The following is an 18,873-nucleotide window of genomic DNA, read 5'->3' as shown; positions in this document are numbered from 1 at the left end:
TGAGGGTAGGAAACTGTTCTTTAAGAGTTGAGCTCCTTCACTCTCCACTGGTTTAGTTTGGTTAACTTCACCCTCCACTGGTTTAGTTTGGTTAACTTCACTCTCCACTGGTTTAGTTTGGTTAACTTCACTCTCCACTGGTTTAGTTTGGTTAACGTCACTCTCCACTGGTTTAGTTTGGTTAACTTCACTCTCCACTGGTTTAGTTTGGTTAACGTCACTCTCCACTGGTTTAGTTTGGTTAACTTCACTCTCCACTGGTTTAGTTTGGTTAACTTCACTCTCCACTGGTTTAGTTTGGTTAACGTCACTCTCCACTGGTTTAGTTTGGTTAACTTCACTCTCCACTGGTTTAGTTTGGTTAACGTCACTCTCCACTGGTTTAGTTTGGTTAACGTCACTCTCCACTGGTTTAGTTTGGTTAACTTCACTCTCCACTGGTTTAGTTTGGTTAACTTCACTCTCCACTGGTTTAGTTTGGTTAACTTCACTCTCCACTGGTTTAGTTTGGTTAACTTCACTCTCCACTGGTTTAGTTTGGTTAACTTCACTCTCCACTGGTTTAGTTTGGTTAACTTCACTCTCCACTGGTTTAGTTTGGTTAACTTCACTCTCCACTGGTTTAGTTTGGTTAACTTCACTCTCCACTGGTTTAGTTTGGTTAACTTCACTCTCCACTGGTTTAGTTTGGTTAACTTCACTCTCCATTGGTTTAGTTTGGTTAACGTCACTCTCCACTGGTTTAGTTTGGTTAACTCCACTCTCCACTGGTTTAGTTTGGTTAACTTCACTCTCCACTGGTTTAGTTTGGTTAACTTCACTCTCCACTGGTTTAGTTTGGTTAACTTCACTCTCCACTGGTTTAGTTTGGTTAACTTCACTCTCCACTGGTTTAGTTTGGTTAACTTCACTCTCCACTGGTTTAGTTTGGTTAACTTCACTCTCCACTGGTTTAGTTTGGTTAACGTCACTCTCCACTGGTTTAGTTTGGTTAACTTCACTCTCCACTGGTTTAGTTTGGTTAACTTCACTCTCCACTGGTTTAGTTTGGTTAACGTCACTCTCCACTGGTTTAGTTTGGTTAACTTCACTCTCCACTGGTTTAGTTTGGTTAACGTCACTCTCCACTGGTTTAGTTTGGTTAACTTCACTCTCCACTGGTTTAGTTTGGTTAACTTCACTCTCCACTGGTTTAGTTTGGTTAACTTCACTCTCCACTGGTTTAGTTTGGTTAACTTCACTCTCCACTGGTTTAGTTTGGTTAACTTCACTCTCCACTGGTTTAGTTTGGTTAACTTCACTCTCCACTGGTTTAGTTTGGTTAACTTCACTCTCCACTGGTTTAGTTTGGTTAACTTCACTCTCCACTGGTTTAGTTTGGTTAACTTCACTCTCCACTGGTTTAGTTTGGTTAACTTCACTCTCCATTGGTTTAGTTTGGTTAACGTCACTCTCCACTGGTTTAGTTTGGTTAACTCCACTCTCCACTGGTTTAGTTTGGTTAACTTCACTCTCCACTGGTTTAGTTTGGTTAACTTCACTCTCCACTGGTTTAGTTTGGTTAACTTCACTCTCCACTGGTTTAGTTTGGTTAACTTCACTCTCCACTGGTTTAGTTTGGTTAACTTCACTCTCCACTGGTTTAGTTTGGTTAACTTCACTCTCCACTGGTTTAGTTTGGTTAACGTCACTCTCCACTGGTTTAGTTTGGTTAACGTCACTCTCCATTGGTTTAGTTTGGTTAACGTCACTCTCCACTGGTTTAGTTGGGTTAACGTCACTCTCCACTGGTTTAGTTTGGTTAACGTCACTCTCCACTGGTTTAGTTTGGTTAACGTCACTCTCCACTGGTTTAGTTTGGTTAACGTCACTCTCCACTGGTTTAGTTTGGTTAACGTCACTCTCCACTGGTTTAGTTTGGTTAACTTCACTCTCCACTGGTTTAGTTTGGTTAACTTCACTCTCCACTGGTTTAGTTTGGTTAACGTCACTCTCCACTGGTTTAGTTTGGTTAACGTCACTCTCCACTGGTTTAGTTTGGTTAACGTCACTCTCCACTGGTTTAGTTTGGTTAACTTCACTCTCCACTGGTTTAGTTTGGTTAACTTCACTCTCCACTGGTTTAGTTTGGTTAACTTCACTCTCCACTGGTTTAGTTTGGTTAACTTCACTCTCCACTGGTTTAGTTTGGTTAACTTCACTAACCACTGGTTTAGTTTGGTTAACTTCACTCTCCACTGGTTTAATTTGGTTAACTTCACTAACATTTTAACATTTTACATTTTAGTCATTTAGCAGACGCTCTTATCCAGAGCGACTTACAGTTAGTGAGTGCATAAATTTTCATACTGGCCCCCCGTGGGAAACGAACCCACAACCCTGGTGTTGCAAAGGCCCTGCTCTACCAACTGAGCCCTGCTCTACCAACTGAGCCCTGCTCTACCTACTGAGCCCTGCTCTACCAACTGAGCCCTGCTATACCAACTGAGCCCTGCTCTACCAACTGAGCCCTGCTCTACCTACTGAGCCCTGCTCTACCTACTGAGCCCTGCTCTACCAACTGAGCCCTGCTCTACCAACTGGGCCCTGCTCTACCAACTGGGCCCTGCTCTACCAACTGAGCCCTGCTCTACCAACTGGGCCCTGCTCTACCTACTGAGCCCTGCTCTACCAACTGAGCCCTGCTCTACCTACTGAGCCCTGCTCTACCAACTGAGCCCTGCTCTACCAACTGAGCCCTGCTCTACCAACTGAACCCTGCTCTACCAACTGAGCCCTGCTCTACCAACTGAACCCTGCTCTACCAACTGAGCCCTGCTCTACCAACTGAACCCTGCTCTACCAACTGAGCCCTGCTCTACCAACTGAGCCCTGCTCTACCAACTGAGCTACAGGGGGCCACTGGTTTAGTTTGGTTGATTAGTTTCTCTTCACTTTATTCATACAGATGTTTATGTGATGTTGTTGAATGAGGAGCGAGAGCAGAATGAAGAGAGAGCAGATGTCTGAGAGAGCAGATGTCTGAGAGAGCAGATGTCTGAGAGAGCAGATGTCTGAGAGAGCAGATGTCTGAAATGTGGAGGTTGAATGATTCTGTAGCTGATGGTCCTAGGCGTGTTCCTTACTAGTTTCTGTGAATTTTAAGTTACCGTCCATTGAATTACACTAGTTGCATTGATTTTGTTTGTTCATGTCTTCCATTGAATGGTCCATGTTGTTTGAGTCATTCTGGAGTTGGATCATGGATAGATGGATGTTGTAGCACTGAACCCCTCCTTATCCTCAGCATGCTGTCTGGTATATGTAGCTGCCACAGTGGTAGGTCCATCAGACCAGGCATTAGACCATCAGACAGGTCAGTGAGATGCTGATATATCTCCATGTTCTTCTCCAGACTCTGAGAGGATGATGGAGGTGAGCTACAACACTGTGAGTGGGAACCTCTGTATCACCCAGCAGCCCCTGGGGGACAGCCACCAGGGAGACCAGGAGCCCTCTGGATGCTTCCTGGTGTTCCATGGAGTGGGATTGACACAGGAGGCCCTGAAGGACTGGCTGAGGTTCTGTGTAAAACAGGTACAACACTGACTAACTGACCAACTACTTGAACTCACAGCTCATCTAACTGACCATCTAACTGAACTGACCATCTAACTGAACTGACCAACTAACTGACCATCTAACTGAACTGACCATCTAACTGAACTGACCAACTAACTGACCATCTAACTGACCATCTAACTGACCATCTAACTGACCATCTAACTGACCATCTAACTGAACTGACCATCTAACTGACCATCTAACTGAACTGACCATCTAACTGAACTGACCAACTAACTGACCATCTAACTGACCATCTAACTGAACTGACCATCTAACTGAACTGACCATCTAACTGAACTGACCATCTAACTGACCATCTAACTGAACTGACCATCTAACTGAACTGACCATCTAACTGACCATCTAACTGACCATCTAACTGAACTGACCAACTAACTGACCATCTAACTGAACTGACCATCTAACTGAACTGACCATCTAACTGACCATCTAACTGAACTGACCATCTAACTGACCATCTAACTGACCATCTAACTGACCATCTAACTGACCATCTAACTGAACTGACCATCTAACTGACCATCTAACTGACCATCTAACTGACCATCTAACTGAACTGACCATCTAACTGACCATCTAACTGACCATCTAACTGAACTGACCATCTAACTGACCATCTAACTGACCATCTAACTGAACTGACCATCTAACTGAACTGACCATCTAACTGACCATCTAACTGACCATCTAACTGAACTGACCATCTAACTGAACTGACCATCTAACTGACCATCTAACTGACCATCTGCTGTAGACAAGTTGCAGACGGTGATGTTATTGTCACTAACATCAGAGGTAATATAGTCATCTTGGTGTTGTCTTGTTTTCAGAAGGAGGTGAGGAAGGTGAAGAGGACCCAGATGAGCCTCTCTCCTCAGGAGATCAGGAACATCCATGTGAGTGTTCCTCTAATATCATATATAATATATCATCTCTCTTTACCCGCCTGTCCGTCTGTCTAACTGCCTGCCTGTCTGTCTGGCTACCTGCCTGTCTGTCTACCTGCCTGTCTGTCTACCTGCCTGTCTGTTTGTCTGTCTACCTGCCTGTCTGTCTACCTGCCTGTCTGTCTGCCTGTCTACCTGCCTGTCTGTCTGTCTAACTGCCTGTCTGTCTGTCTGTCTGTCTGTCTGCCTGTCTGTCTGTTTGTCTGTCTACCTGCCTGTCTGTCTGCCTGTCTACCTGTCTACATGTCTGTCTGCCTGCCTGTCTGCCTGTCTGTCTGTTTGTCTGTCTACCTGCCTGTCTGTCTGTCTAACTGCCTGCCTGCCTGCCTGTCTGTCTGTCTGTCTGCCTGTCTGTCTGCCTGTCTGTCTGCCTGTCTGCCTGTCTGTCTGCCTGTCTGTCTGCCTGTCTGTCTGTCTGTTTGTCTGTCTACCTGCCTGTCTGTTTGTCTGTCTACCTGCCTGTCTGTCTACCTGCCTGTCTGTCTGCCTGTCTACCTGTCTGTCTGTCTGCCTGTCTGTCTACCTGCCTGTCTGTTTGTCTGTCTACCTGCCTGTCTGTTTGTCTGTCTACCTGCCTGTCTGTCTGCCTGTCTACCTGTCTGCCTGCCTGTCTGTTTGTCTGTCTACCTGTCTGTCTGTTTGTCTGTCTACCTGCCTGTCTGTCTGCCTGCCTGTCTGTCTGTCTGTCTGTTTGTCTGTCTACCTGCCTGTCTGTTTGTCTGTCTACCTGCCTGTCTGTCTGCCTGTATGTCTGTCTGTCTACCTGCCTGTCTGTCTACCTGCCTGTCTGTCTGTCTACCTGCCTGTTTGTCTGTCTACCTACCTGCCTGTCTGTCTGCCTGTCTGTCTGTCTGTCTGTTTGTCTGTCTACCTGCCTGTCTGTCTGCCTGTCTGTCTGTCTGTTTGTTTGTCTGTCTGCCTGTCTGTTTGTCTGTCTACCTGCCTGTCTGTCTGCCTGTCTGTTTGTCTGTCTACCTGCCTGTCTGTTTGTCTGTCTACCTGCCTGCCTGTCTACCTGCCTGTCTGTTTGTCTGTCTACCTGCCTGTCTGTTTGTCTGTCTACCTGCCTGCCTGTCTACCTGCCTGCCTGTCTGTCTGCCTGTCTGTCTGTCTGTTTGTCTGTCTACCTGCCTGTCTGTCTACCTGTCTGTCTGCCTGTCTGTCTGCCTGTCTACCTGTCTGTCTGTCTGCCTGTCTACCTGTCTGTCTGTCTGCCTGTCTACCTGCCTGTCTGTCTGTCTACCTGCCTGTCTGTCTGTCTGTGTGTTTCTGTGTTCAGGTGAAGAGACATCTGGACCCTTTACCTCCAGGCTTCTTCTACAATGGACAACAGTATGTCAGTTTCTTTGGAGAAAAGAACAACTTCCATCCACGTATCCTTTTATCGCTACTGTCTGTCCTCAACACAACCATTGTAAAACCATAGCATCTTATACAGACCTACTATCGTTGGTTTAGCTGTCCTTACATTAAGCCCCTGCAGAAATGGACCAGTTCATAGCGGAGTATGTTGAGGAGGCCAACAGAGAGATCGACCTCTTCAACAATCGGCTGGAGCAGCAGCAGCACCATGACCTGTTTGACCCTTAGTGACCCCTAATGACCCCCAGGGTTAGGGTTAGAGGTCGTCTGTCTCGTCCTTTTACTGTTTGTCCTCTCCTTCTCAGCACATCTCAAAGGGAAACACGGGGGAGTGGGGCAGGGAGACTATTACCATACATACTGTAACCTCCACTATACCATACATACTGTAACCTCCACTATACCATACATACTGTAACCTCCAGTATACCATACATACTGTAACCTCCACTATACCATACATACTGTAACCTCCACTATACCATACATACTGTAACCTCCACTATACCATACATACTGTAACCTCCACTATACCATACATACTGTAACCTCCACTATACCATACATACTGTAACCTCCACTATACCATACATACTGTAACCTCCACTATACCATACATACTGTAACCTCCACTATACCATACATACTGTAACCTCCACTATACCATACATACTGTAACCTCCACTATACCATACATATATGGGTGATAAACATAACTGAATCAAGACATTATTATGGCGAGAGAGTACAAGCTTTCCGTCCAGATGACAGGTTCAACTTTACAGTGTCAGTCAGTATCATTCTAGTGCTAGGTAGGTTTCTAATAGGCCAGGAGAATTGGTTGTATTTGTAGGCTGGCTGTTGGTGGGACTCCACTGGTTCCCTAATGGGTATCCCAAGAAACGCTCTCCTCTCTCGTCTCCTTTCCTGACCGGTCATATGATCTACAGCCCACCTGTTAGTTAGCTGCTCTCTGTATCTGCCTGGTGTGGTGATAGAAACTGGAACTACTAGCTAGACCAGCACACAGCTCTAGTCAGCATAGCAACACGGTCAGGGCTGGATCCCTCATCTCTCCATCCTCAGTAGCATAATGTCATGATGTGGGTGGGCTACTGGTTGGAATGGGGATGAGGCCAGTTTGGGCTGGGTTAGGAGGGTTTGGGTTGAGCGTGGGGAGGGTAGGACTGGTGTTGAGGGATGGGTTAGTAGTGGTGTCTACAGGGATGGGTTAGTAGTGGTGTCTACAGGGATGGGTTAGTAGTGGTGTCTACAGGGATGGGTTAGTAGTGGTGTCTACAGGGATGGGTTAGTAGTGGTGTCTACAGGGATGGGTTAGTAGTGGTGTCTACAGGGATGGGTTAGTAGTGGTGTCTACAGGGATGGGTTAGTAGTGGTGTCTACAGGGATGGGTTAGTAGTGGGATATTACAGGGATGGGTTAGTAGTGGTGTCTACTGGGATGGGTTAGTAGTGGTGTCTACAGGGATGGGTTAGTAGTGGTGTCTACAGGGATGGGTTAGTAGTGGTGTCTACAGGGATGGGTTAGTAGTGGTGTCTACAGGGATGGTCAGGGTCTTTAGTGGTGGTGTTGACCACATGCAGTTCCTTGATGTGGGACTTAAGCTGCATCCACCACCTGTTAGATAGATAGATGGTGGAGGTATCTTACATGTTCTCTCAGGACCACCTGTCATGTGATGTTCCTGGTGATGGGACTTAAGCTGCATCCACTACCTGTTAGATAGATGGGATTTAAGCTGTGTCCACTACCTGGTAGATAGATGGGATTTAAGCTGTGTCCACTACCTGGTAGATAGATGGGATTTAAGCTGTGTCCACTACCTGTTAGATAGATGGGATTTAAGCTGCGTCCACTACCTGGTAGATAGATGGGATTTAAGCTGTGTCCACTACCTGGTAGATAGATGGGATTTAAGCTGTGTCCACTACCTGTTAGATAGATGGGATTTAAGCTGTGTCCACTACCTGGTAGATAGATGGGATTTAAGCTGTGTCCACTACCTGGTAGATAGATGGGATTTAAGCTGTGTCCACTACCTGTTAGATAGATGGGATTTAAGCTGCGTCCACTACCTGTTAGATAGATGGGATTTAAGCTGTGTCCACTACCTGTTAGATAGATGGGATTTAAGCTGTGTCCACTACCTGTTAGATAGATGGGATTTAAGCTGTGTCCACTACCTGTTAGATAGATGGGATTTAAGCTGCGTCCACTACCTGTTAGATAGATGGGATTTAAGCTGTGTCCACTACCTGGTAGATAGATGGGATTTAAGCTGTGTCCACTACCTGGTAGATAGATGGGATTTAAGCTGTGTCCACTACCTGTTAGATAGATGGGATTTAAGCTGTGTCCACTACCTGTTAGATAGATGGGATTTAAGCTGTGTCCACTACCTGGTAGATAGATGGGATTTAAGCTGTGTCCACTACCTGGTAGATAGATGGGATTTAAGCTGCGTCCACACTACATGATATTCACCGCGGATGTCATGTTCATGCAACATCCTGATATTGTTAGGATGTGGTGTGTTGTGGAGGCATCGTACATGTTCCTTCAGGACTACATCTATAGTAGAACCATCCACTCAGACAATACTAATACGGCACTACTTCAATACTAGTACTACACTACTACAATACTAGTACTACACTACTACAATACTAGTACTACACTACTACAATACTAGTACTACACTACTACAATACTAGTACTACACTACTACAATACTAGTACTACACTACTACAATACTAGTACTACACTACTACAATACTAGTACTGCACTACTACAATACTAGTACTACACTACTACAATACTAGTAATACAGTATATCTGTCTGACTGACCAAGCCTGTCATCATACAGTCCATCTATACCAAGCCTGTCATCATACAGTCCATCTATACCAAGCCTGTCATCATACAGTCCATCTATACCAAGCCTGTCATCATACAGTCCATCTATACCAAGCCTGTCATCATACAGTCCCTCTATACCAAGCCTGTCATCATACAGTCCCTCTATACCAAGCCTGTCATCATACAGTCCCTCTATACCAAGCCTGTCATCATACAGTCCCTCTATACCAAGCCTGTCATCATACAGTCCCTCTATACCAAGCCTGTCATCATACAGTCCCTCTATACCAAGCCTGTCATCATACAGTCCCTCTATACCAAGCCTGTCATCATACAGTCCCTCTATACCAAGCCTGTCATCATACAGTCCCTCTATACCAAGCCTGTCATCATACAGTCCCTCTATACCAAGCCTGTCATCATACAGTCCCTCTATACCAAGCCTGTCATCATACAGTCCCTCTATACCAAGCCTGTCATCATACAGTCCCTCTATACCAAGCCTGTCATCATACAGTCCCTCTATACCAAGCCTGTCATCATACAGTCCATCTATACCAAGCCTGTCATCATACAGTCCATCTATACCAAGCCTGTCATCATACAGTCCATCTATACCAAGCCTGTCATCATACAGTCCATCTATACCAAGCCTGTCATCATACAGTCCATCTATACCAAGCCTGTCATCATACAGTCCATCTATACCAAGCCTGTCATCATACAGTCCATCTATACCAAGCCTGTCATCATACAGTCCATCTATACCAAGCCTGTCATCATACAGTCCATCTATACCAAGCCTGTCATCATACAGTCCATCTATACCAAGCCTGTCATCATACAGTCCCTCTATACCAAGCCTGTCATCATACAGTCCATCTATACCAAGCCTGTCATCATACAGTCCCTCTATACCAAGCCTGTCATCATACAGTCCATCTATACCAAGCCTGTCATCATACAGTCCCTCTATACCAAGCCTGTCATCATACAGTCCCTCTATACCAAGCCTGTCATCATACAGTCCATCTATACCAAGCCTGTCATCATACAGTCCCTCTATACCAAGCCTGTCATCATACAGTCCCTCTATACCAAGCCTGTCATCATACAGTCCATCTATACCAAGCCTGTCATCATACAGTCCCTCTATACCAAGCCTGTCATCATACAGTCCCTCTATACCAAGCCTGTCATCATACAGTCCATCTATACCAAGCCTGTCATCATACAGTCCCTCTATACCAAGCCTGTCATCATACAGTCCCTCTATACCAAGCCTGTCATCATACAGTCCATCTATACCAAGCCTGTCATCATACAGTCCCTCTATACCAAGCCTGTCATCATACAGTCCCTCTATACCAAGCCTGTCATCATACAGTCCATCTATACCAAGCCTGTCATCATACAGTCCATCTATACCAAGCCTGTCATCATACAGTCCCTCTATACCAAGCCTGTCATCATACAGTCCCTCTATACCAAGCCTGTCATCATACAGTCCATCTATACCAAGCCTGTCATCATACAGTCCCTCTATACCAAGCCTGTCATCATACAGTCCATCTATACCAAGCCTGTCATCATACAGTCCCTCTATACCAAGCCTGTCATCATACAGTCCCTCTATACCAAGCCTGTCATCATACAGTCCCTCTATACCAAGCCTGTCATCATACAGTCCATCTATACCAAGCCTGTCATCATACAGTCCATCTATACCAAGCCTGTCATCATACAGTCCCTCTATACCAAACCTGTCATCATACAGTCCATCTATACCAAGGCTGTCATCATACAGTCCATCTATACCAAGCCTGTCATCATACAGTCCATCTATACCAAGCCTGTCATCATACAGTCCATCTATACCAAGCCTGTCATCATACAGTCCATCTATACCAAGCCTGTCATCATACAGTCCCTCTATACCAAGCCTGTCATCATACAGTCCCTCTATACCAAGCCTGTCATCATACAGTCCATCTATACCAAGCCTGTCATCATACAGTCCCTCTATACCAAGCCTGTCATCATACAGTCCCTCCCATGCTTGACATGCCACTGTCTGTCTTAATAGAGAATGATCCAGTCCTCTGCTAGACGTGCTACTGTCTTAATAGAGAATGATCCAGTCCTCTGCTAGACTTGCTTCTGTCTTAATAGAGAATGATCCCTAGCCACTAAGTTAGTTACTTTTGTGTCCATGCATGTTCCAGTCAGATTCACACCCAGTCAGTCAGTCAGGAAAGAGAGACAGACTACATCACGTCACAATCCTCCAGACCCACGTTACTATTCATTCTCTTAGCTTACAATCCCTCCCTCTCCTTAACTTTATCAAGTGCAATTGTACTCTGTTTTTATATGTATTCTAACTACCTTCACAGAACTATTTTAAGGACTAGCTGATTAAATAAGGACTGCATTCTCAGTCTCAGCATTGGAGTGAGTTGAGATTTGCTCAACGTTCAGTAGCATGCTGTTCTAATCCCTAAAGCTCTGTGTCTGTCTCCGGATGACTGGTCTCTTCTGACAAGTCCTCTGTCTGCTTAGAGCAAAAGTTGTTTTCATTCGCAATACCACAGAGACCTGGTTGAGTCAGAGACACAGAGCCATAGCTGAGGGTGATTGGTATTCTACAGCATTAGACTGAAGATGCCATAACTAGAGGGCTTAATGGGCCATGTTAGGAAACAGACACTGATTGGTCTACGGCTTAGCTATCAGTCCTTAAAGGGTTCTAGAGGGATATTATTATGATAGAACATGTTTGTGACAGTAACATTACTTAGTAGCACATATGATACCACACTATCTGCATGTGTTAGGATGTCCTTTTAATATATAAATGATATATTCTGATACTGTTGCCTTTCACCAAACTGGTACAACCAAGAGAAAATGATCACATTTATTTTACAGAACTGGTGAGAATTGAAGTACCTCAAAGACACCACAAGAGTATTTTTGTAATGTTGTGAATTGAACAGAGAAAAAGCTAAGTGTCAATCTTTTTCTCACACAATTGAATAAAGAAGCAAAGCAGAGAAATGTTGTGAGACGTGAAGTTTCTCTGGTCCAGCAGTGCCTTGGCCCGTTACCATACGGCTAAGAAATAACCCTGTTCAGATCTCCAGCCCCCTCTAGTCTACGTTCTACTGTTACTGTACATGACGGGGCTGGAGGCTGGGGAACCGTGCTGAAACGGTATTGGTGAAAGGAACCGTGCTGAAACAGCCTGGGTACCAGTCTATTTGTGCCATCATGCCACTCCTTGGCGGTTTGGCATGACAAGGAGACACAAACAGATCTGGGACCAGCTACCTTAAACAGTGTTGGTGAAAGGAATGAATCCATGGAATTGTTCTTTAAGCAATGTGTTACTCAGCCAAAGGGGGCAGTAAGTCCCGGGGGAGGGAGGTCACTCGAGGGCTCACACCATTTCTAGTAGTAAAGAAATTATACAAAGCAAAAATTATTCTGGATGGAAACCGGGTCCTCATTATTCTGAATGGAAACCGGGTCCTCATTATTCTGGATGGAAACCGGGTCCTCATTATTCTGAATGGAAACCGGGTCCTCATTATTCTGGATGGAAACCGGGTCCTCATTATTCTGGATGGAAACCGGGTCCTCATTATTCTGAATGGAAACCGGGTCCTCATTATTCTGAATGGAAACCGGGTCCTCATGTGGTTCTGGTTTCAAGGCTGTTGTCGAAAATGAGGATGATGAGTTAGTGGTTGAAGTAGAGCAGCTTACCCTGTCCTAATAGTTAACTGGGTACAGGGCAGGGTAGTGGTCAGCTGTTTGGTTTGGTTAGGTGACCCACCTTATTGCACAGTGGGCCCCAGAACAGAGCCCTCTAGAGGTTCTCCCCTGTAACTCAGAGCTAAATCTATGGTTCTGATTCAACTCTTCCCCCTCAACCCTCTGGCTACGTTGGATTCATGATGTATGTGGATGCTAGCAGCTTGTAGCTGAAGTTATAGGACAAAAACAAAGTTTAGTGTTCCCTGGTTTTATATGAGGGAAATGTGACCAGTTCTAATAAAGGAGTAGTCTGGAGATTGGCTCCAAGGTTCCAAAAAGACCACATTTGGAATATATGCACTTTTTGATGAAAACTGACATTTGAATTCATTGTATTTTTATGTTTTGTAATGGAGTAATTATCTCATCTGTAGTCAAAGTGATCCTTCTCAGGCCTACAGTAACTTATACAGTACCCTGACTTACAGTAACTTATACAGTACCCTGACTTACAGTAACTTATACAGTACCCTGACTTACAGTAACTTATACAGTACCCTGACTTACAGTAACTTATACAGTACCCTGACTTACAGTAACTTATACAGTACCCTGACTTACAGTAACTTATACAGTACCCTGACTTACAGTAACTTATACAGTACCCTGACTTACAGTAACTTATACAGTACCCTGACTTACAGTAACTTATACAGTACCCTGACTTACAGTAACTTATACAGTACCCTGACTTACAGTAACTTATACAGTACCCCGACTTACAGTAACTTATACAGTACCCTGACTTACAGTAACTTATACAGTACCCTGACTTCAACAGTCTGGCCAGGCCTACAGTAACTTATACAGTACCCTGACTTCAACAGTCTGGCCATTCCGTCCTTTAGGTGTTAAAAGGAATCAAAAGTTTCAGTGGGAGTAATAACTCAGGTATATACACTACTGTTCAGAAGTTTGGGGTCACTTAGAAATGTCCTTGTTTTCGAAAGAAAGGCAATTTTTTTGTCCATTGAAATAACATCAAAATTGATCAGAAATACAGTGTAGACATTGTTAATGTTGTAAATGGCTATTGTAGCTGGAAACGGCTGATTTTTTATGGAATATCTACATAGGCGTACAGAGGCCCATTATCAGCAACCATCAGTCCTGTGTTCCAATGGCACGTTGTGTTTGTTAATCCAAGTTTATCATTTTAAAAGGCTCATTGATCATTAGAAAACCCTTTCTTCTGAAACACGTCAGTCTATTCTTGTTCTGAGAAATGAAGGCTATTCTATGCGAGAAATTGCCAAGAAACTGAAGATCTCGTACAACAGTTGCAAAGAAAAAGCCATATCTCAGACTGCCCATCTTAATCTTTTCTTTTTATTGGCCAGTCTAAGATATGGCTTTTTCTTTGCAACTCTGACTAGAAGGTCAGCATCCCGGAGTCGCCTCTTCACTGAAGCTGCCAGTTGAGGACCTGTGAGGCGTCTGTTTCTCAAACTAGACACTAATGTATTTGTCCTCTTGCTCAGTTGTGCACCGGGGCCTCCCACTCCTCTTTCTATTCTGGTTAGAGCCAGTTTGCGCTGTTCTGTGAAGGGAGTAGTACACAGCATTGTACGAGATCTTCAGTTTCTTGGCAATTTCTCGCATAGAATAGCCTTCATTTCTCAGAACAAGAATAGACTGACGAGTTTCAGAAGAAAGTTATTTGTTTCTGGCCATTTTGAGGCTGTAATCGAACCCACAATTGCTGATGCTCCAGATACTCAACTAGTCTCAAGAAGGCCAGTTTTATTGCTTCTTTAATCAGCATAACGGTTTTCAGCTGTGCTAACATAATTGCAAAAGGGTTTTCTAATGTTCAATTAGCCTTTTAAAATGATAAACTTGGATTAACAAACACAACGTGCCATTGGAACACAGGACTGATGGGTGCTGATAATGGGCCTCTGTACGCCTATGTAGATATTCCATTAAAAACCAGCCGTTTCCAGCTACAATAGCCATTTACAACATGAACAATGTCTACACTGTATATCTGATCAATTTGAAGTTAATTTAATGGACAAAAAATTGCTTTTCTTTCGAAAACAAGGACATTTCTAAGTGACCCCAAACTTTTGAACGGTAGTGTAGGTCTATAGGAAGGTTATAGGTCAGGGCCCAGATTCACAAAACCTTCTTAAGAAGACATTTATTCTTAACTGCCATTTATTCCTTAACTATAGACTTCTGAAGAAAGTTAAGCAAAGTTGCTATTCCTCAAAAAGGTTATTGGAAATGTCATTGCGTTATTTCATGTTGTTTCTCTTTAAGTAAAAGGTTAAGAAGAAATTAGATTCTTGAAAATAAAGTTATTGTATTTGTTCTTGGATAGCTAAACTCAGGGCAGTGAGAGAATAAGCTAATTAAAGCAATTGAACGTGTTTAATTCACTCACAAACTTCATCTGAAAGTTTAAGTATTAATTATTTGAAACCCAAGAACGTGTTCTAGAACAGTAATCTCAGTACGAAATATGCTAACATGATTGCCATTGCTAGCTAGATAGTTAGCTAAATCGGTTTGCCTAGTGACAATCATTTTAAACAGATAGTTCCGTTTGTAAGAAGATATTTGAGAAGTTTGTAAGAAAATCATAAAATCTTAAGATATTGTTGAGGAATTGCACTAATGAACTATCTTATGAACGAAAAAAAATTCTTAAGAAGCTTCTTACATTTTTGCATAAGAAGTATTTAGTGAATCTGGGTCCACGTTTCCACCCTGTCAAACGCAGGTTCAGTAGTGGTTAGTCTGCCAATCCTAATCAGAAGCTGATAGCCCATTGTATGGGGAAAAACTCTTATGACAACTACATTTATAAATTTGAAAATGTATTGATTTAAATTGGAGGTAGTTTATGGCATGAACATGGTGGTAAACTAAAGACTGTCTTTTCACCTCTACAACCAAGTTATTACATTAAAATAAACTCATCTATATTGCCTCAAAAAATGATTTCCGATGTGGAACTTGAAAAGTGCCAACATGTTTGAGGATGTTCACAGAAAGCATGTGAAATTAACTGAGTCGCATTTGCACAAAACTACTGTAACTTTTTTTTTCTTCCTGTGACTGATGCTTTTATAACCTTATTGTGGTATTTATTGCACCAAATAATCCATTAAAATATTGATATGGTTAAATAGTCTCATTATTTTTGTCATTGTCAGATATTAGTGTATATACAGTACCTTGCAAAAGTATTCAGACCCCTTGGATTTCTTCAAATTTGTGTTAACGTGGTTTTCAATGGATTTCATTGTAATTTATTCAACAACATACTCTGTCAAAGTGGAAGAAATTTTTAACTTTTTTATTTTTATTTTTAAGATTAACGATTAAGTAACTAAAATATAGTCATTGCATAAGGATTGACCCTCTTTGTTTAGACGGGGCTAAATTAGTTCAGGAGTAAAATGTGTCTTAACAAGTCACATTATAACTTTATATGGACTCACTTTGTGTGTAATAAGTGTTTAACATAATTTTTTAAATAATCATTAATCTGTCCCCCATACATACATATGTAAGGTCCCTCAGTCAAGTATTGAATTTCAAGCAACTACAAAGACCAGGGAGCTTTTTGAAAGCCTCAGAAAGGGCAGTGATTGGTAGATGGCTAACAATAACAATTCAGACATGGAATAGCTCTTGAATGATGGGGTAAAATGTTGATTTCAACCTAAATAGACGTACCCAAATGTAATTATTTTTCATGAGATGGCCATAAACAGTAACAGGTAATGTTGCATCATTTTAGAAAGGTCTGGAACTTCTGGTCAAATGTTTTATAAACTGCTGAGGTGTGCTCACTTTGGAGGACATGGTACAAATATTATCAAAATATGAAAAATCATTATTGTTTTTACTTCAACAGAAGTGGGGAAATAGGATTTAAATTGACTGATATGCATTCTAAATATAGTAAAAAATCAAATTATAAACGACTTAATATAAGATTTCACCTTTCATATAACTGTAAAATAAATATGATCATACTTGGTGACAGTACAATATTGCCACCATTTCATAACTGAGGACAGAGAATGTTCTCCTAAACGTCTACTAAGCAGGCAGACACCATTCAAGTGTGTGCAGAATCATTACAACTACAGCTTTAAGAACGAAGTGTTCTATATCGTGGAGCTCCGCCCCATAGGGGAGCTCTGCTCCTAGTGGTTTACCCTCTGCCCTAAGGCAGCAACAGCCTGAAGCAAAATTATGCACACACCTGCAGCCAATGGGAGCACAGGTGTCCCTATAAGAGGGGACGCCTCCCCTCAATCAGCCTCCCATTATCTTCAGCGACTGGACGACTAGACTGAAGAAGCCAAGAAGAGAAGAGAAGACTCAGGAAGAAATCGCCGTCGATGAGCCAGCCATCGACGTCTTCTAAAATGAGCACGCCAGGAGATTTTCCACCCCCAAAAGCCCTTTTCAGGGCTCAGTGCCGATGCTCCTCCATGGCATCTGCGGACCCCCACGACCTTTGTTTCGTGTGTTTGGGGCCGCAGCATGCCAAGGAAGGAACCGGCAATCCCCCTAATTGCGCCTCCTGCGCCCTCCTTCCTATGAAGGTGACGAAGCAGCGTTGGGCGTTCTTTAGGGAGGATATCCCCCTAGAGGATGTACTGTCTCTTCTCGCCTCTGCTTCAGAGGCGTCGTCGGACAGTGCTGGCTCAGGGGATGACAAGGAGAGAGACACAGAGATGGATGTTCCAATGGAACAATCCGACCCTCTGGCGCCAACCTTCAAGACCCCCTTCCCTATGGGGAGTGTGAGATCTGAAGGCTCCTTGTGCGATGACGACACGGGCTCTGTTACGTCAGCAGCCCTGTCCTTCGCAGCGGCCTCTCTGCGTGCGGACTTTCCCGAACTCATTGAGAGAGCCGCCAATCGACTCGAGATAGCGCTGCCCCCTGCTCCCCCCCCTGTGGAGGTCGACATGATGGAGGGCGGCCCCTACTCTAGACCGAGGAAGGCAGCTGAGCCGATGGCTCCTGCTATGCCTTCCCTCTGAAAATATGTGCAGGGCTCGTGGGATACACCCCTGGCGGCGTGTTCGCCGGCCAAAGTGTACACCCCATTCACGAGAGTGGCTGGACGTGAGTGGGCTGCTAAGGGAATCCCTAGGCTCGAGAGCGCCATGGCGGCGTATCTAGTGCCGGGTTCGAGTCCCTGGGCGGCCTCCAAGAAAGCCACCTTGCCAGCACAAAAGGACAGACTCACAGCACAGCTGGCTGAGAAGTCCTTTACGCTGGGAGCCCAGGCTGTGTCAGCGGCTAACAACATTGCCCTCCTCGCGGCCTCCCTATCCCGTCTAACAACGGGTAGGTCTGAGTTGACCAGCGAGGAGATTGAAGAGGCGCAATTCTACATTTGACACAGGCGTCAGCGATATGCGCAGGCCGGTCCATGGCCACCTCGGTGGTCATGGAACGTCACCTCTGGCTGTCAATGACAGCCATGAAGGAGACGGACAGAGCCTCGCTGCTAAACGCTCCCGTCTCTAGCGAGGGCCTCTTTGGGGTCGCCGTTAAGGAGGCGACGGAACGTTTTGGTAAGCTAGACGAAGAGAGAAAGCACCTGGCTAAACACCTGCCATTGGCAGGCAAGTCTAGCCGGGCTTCAACTAACCCGTCAACCTCTAACGCCCCCAGTAGAACTACAGGGAGGCGACGGGCCAGGCGACAGGCGCCTACCACCGACAGCAGGCGAGCGGGCTCGGCCCCTCCAGCGACGACGGTGGTGGCGACGATTCCGCCGGCGAGAGAGGTCGTCACAAAACCGTCCTGGCAACACCAGAAGGTCAGCCAGAAACGACGGCGTCAATGACGGGACGAGGGGGAGAGGACGGATGACGGCTCGGCGCTGGACGCGACAGAGCCCACTGTTCCCCCCCACCCTACTGTTCAGGGCATGGAGGGAAATGTTTATTGTTGTTATGTGAATAAAGAGTTGGCTCCCACTGACATTGTCACAAAAGAGCCTTTCTTCCATGACACATTGCAGAGTACTTCACGTCCTATAAAATTCTCTCACCATCCTGAGTGTAGCTCAACCCACCAAGAGTGCGTAGTTGAACACACTCAGGAGAGGAAAGAGAAAAAGGTAGCAAGGCGCAGCCTTAGCTCACCTGTTAAGGACCTCTTACTACAGACTCCTAGGAGCTCTGTAGTAAAGGTCTCACATAGCAGGCAGCTGTCTCAGTCTAAGTCTGACATGAAGACGCAG

At 44.5% G+C, this 18,873-nt stretch overlaps 1 protein-coding gene across 1 annotated transcript in view; it reads left to right on the top strand.

Moving 5' to 3' along the window:
• The window catches only part of LOC311103037 (dynein axonemal assembly factor 9-like), a gene marked incomplete at its 5' end in the record, with an annotated part of 41,596 nt that extends 35,186 nt beyond the window's left edge, over nucleotides 1-6,410 (top strand). Inside the window, 4 exons of the mRNA XM_084144529.1 lie at nucleotides 3,395-3,576; nucleotides 4,458-4,523; nucleotides 5,854-5,947; nucleotides 6,058-6,410. Coding sequence (XP_084000655.1) covers nucleotides 3,395-3,576; nucleotides 4,458-4,523; nucleotides 5,854-5,947; nucleotides 6,058-6,164 — 449 coding nt within the window. The 3' untranslated portion in view covers nucleotides 6,165-6,410. The remainder of the gene's footprint in view (nucleotides 1-3,394; nucleotides 3,577-4,457; nucleotides 4,524-5,853; nucleotides 5,948-6,057) is intronic.
• Nucleotides 6,411-18,873: the final 12,463 nt, after the last annotated feature.

The sequence above is a fragment of the Coregonus lavaretus genome (assembly GCF_964263955.1).
Source record: "Coregonus lavaretus genome assembly, chromosome: 27".
NCBI lineage: Eukaryota > Metazoa > Chordata > Actinopteri > Salmoniformes > Salmonidae > Coregonus > Coregonus lavaretus.
The sequence above is the reverse complement of the archived record's forward strand: the minus strand, read 5'-3'. Positions and strand labels throughout refer to the sequence as shown.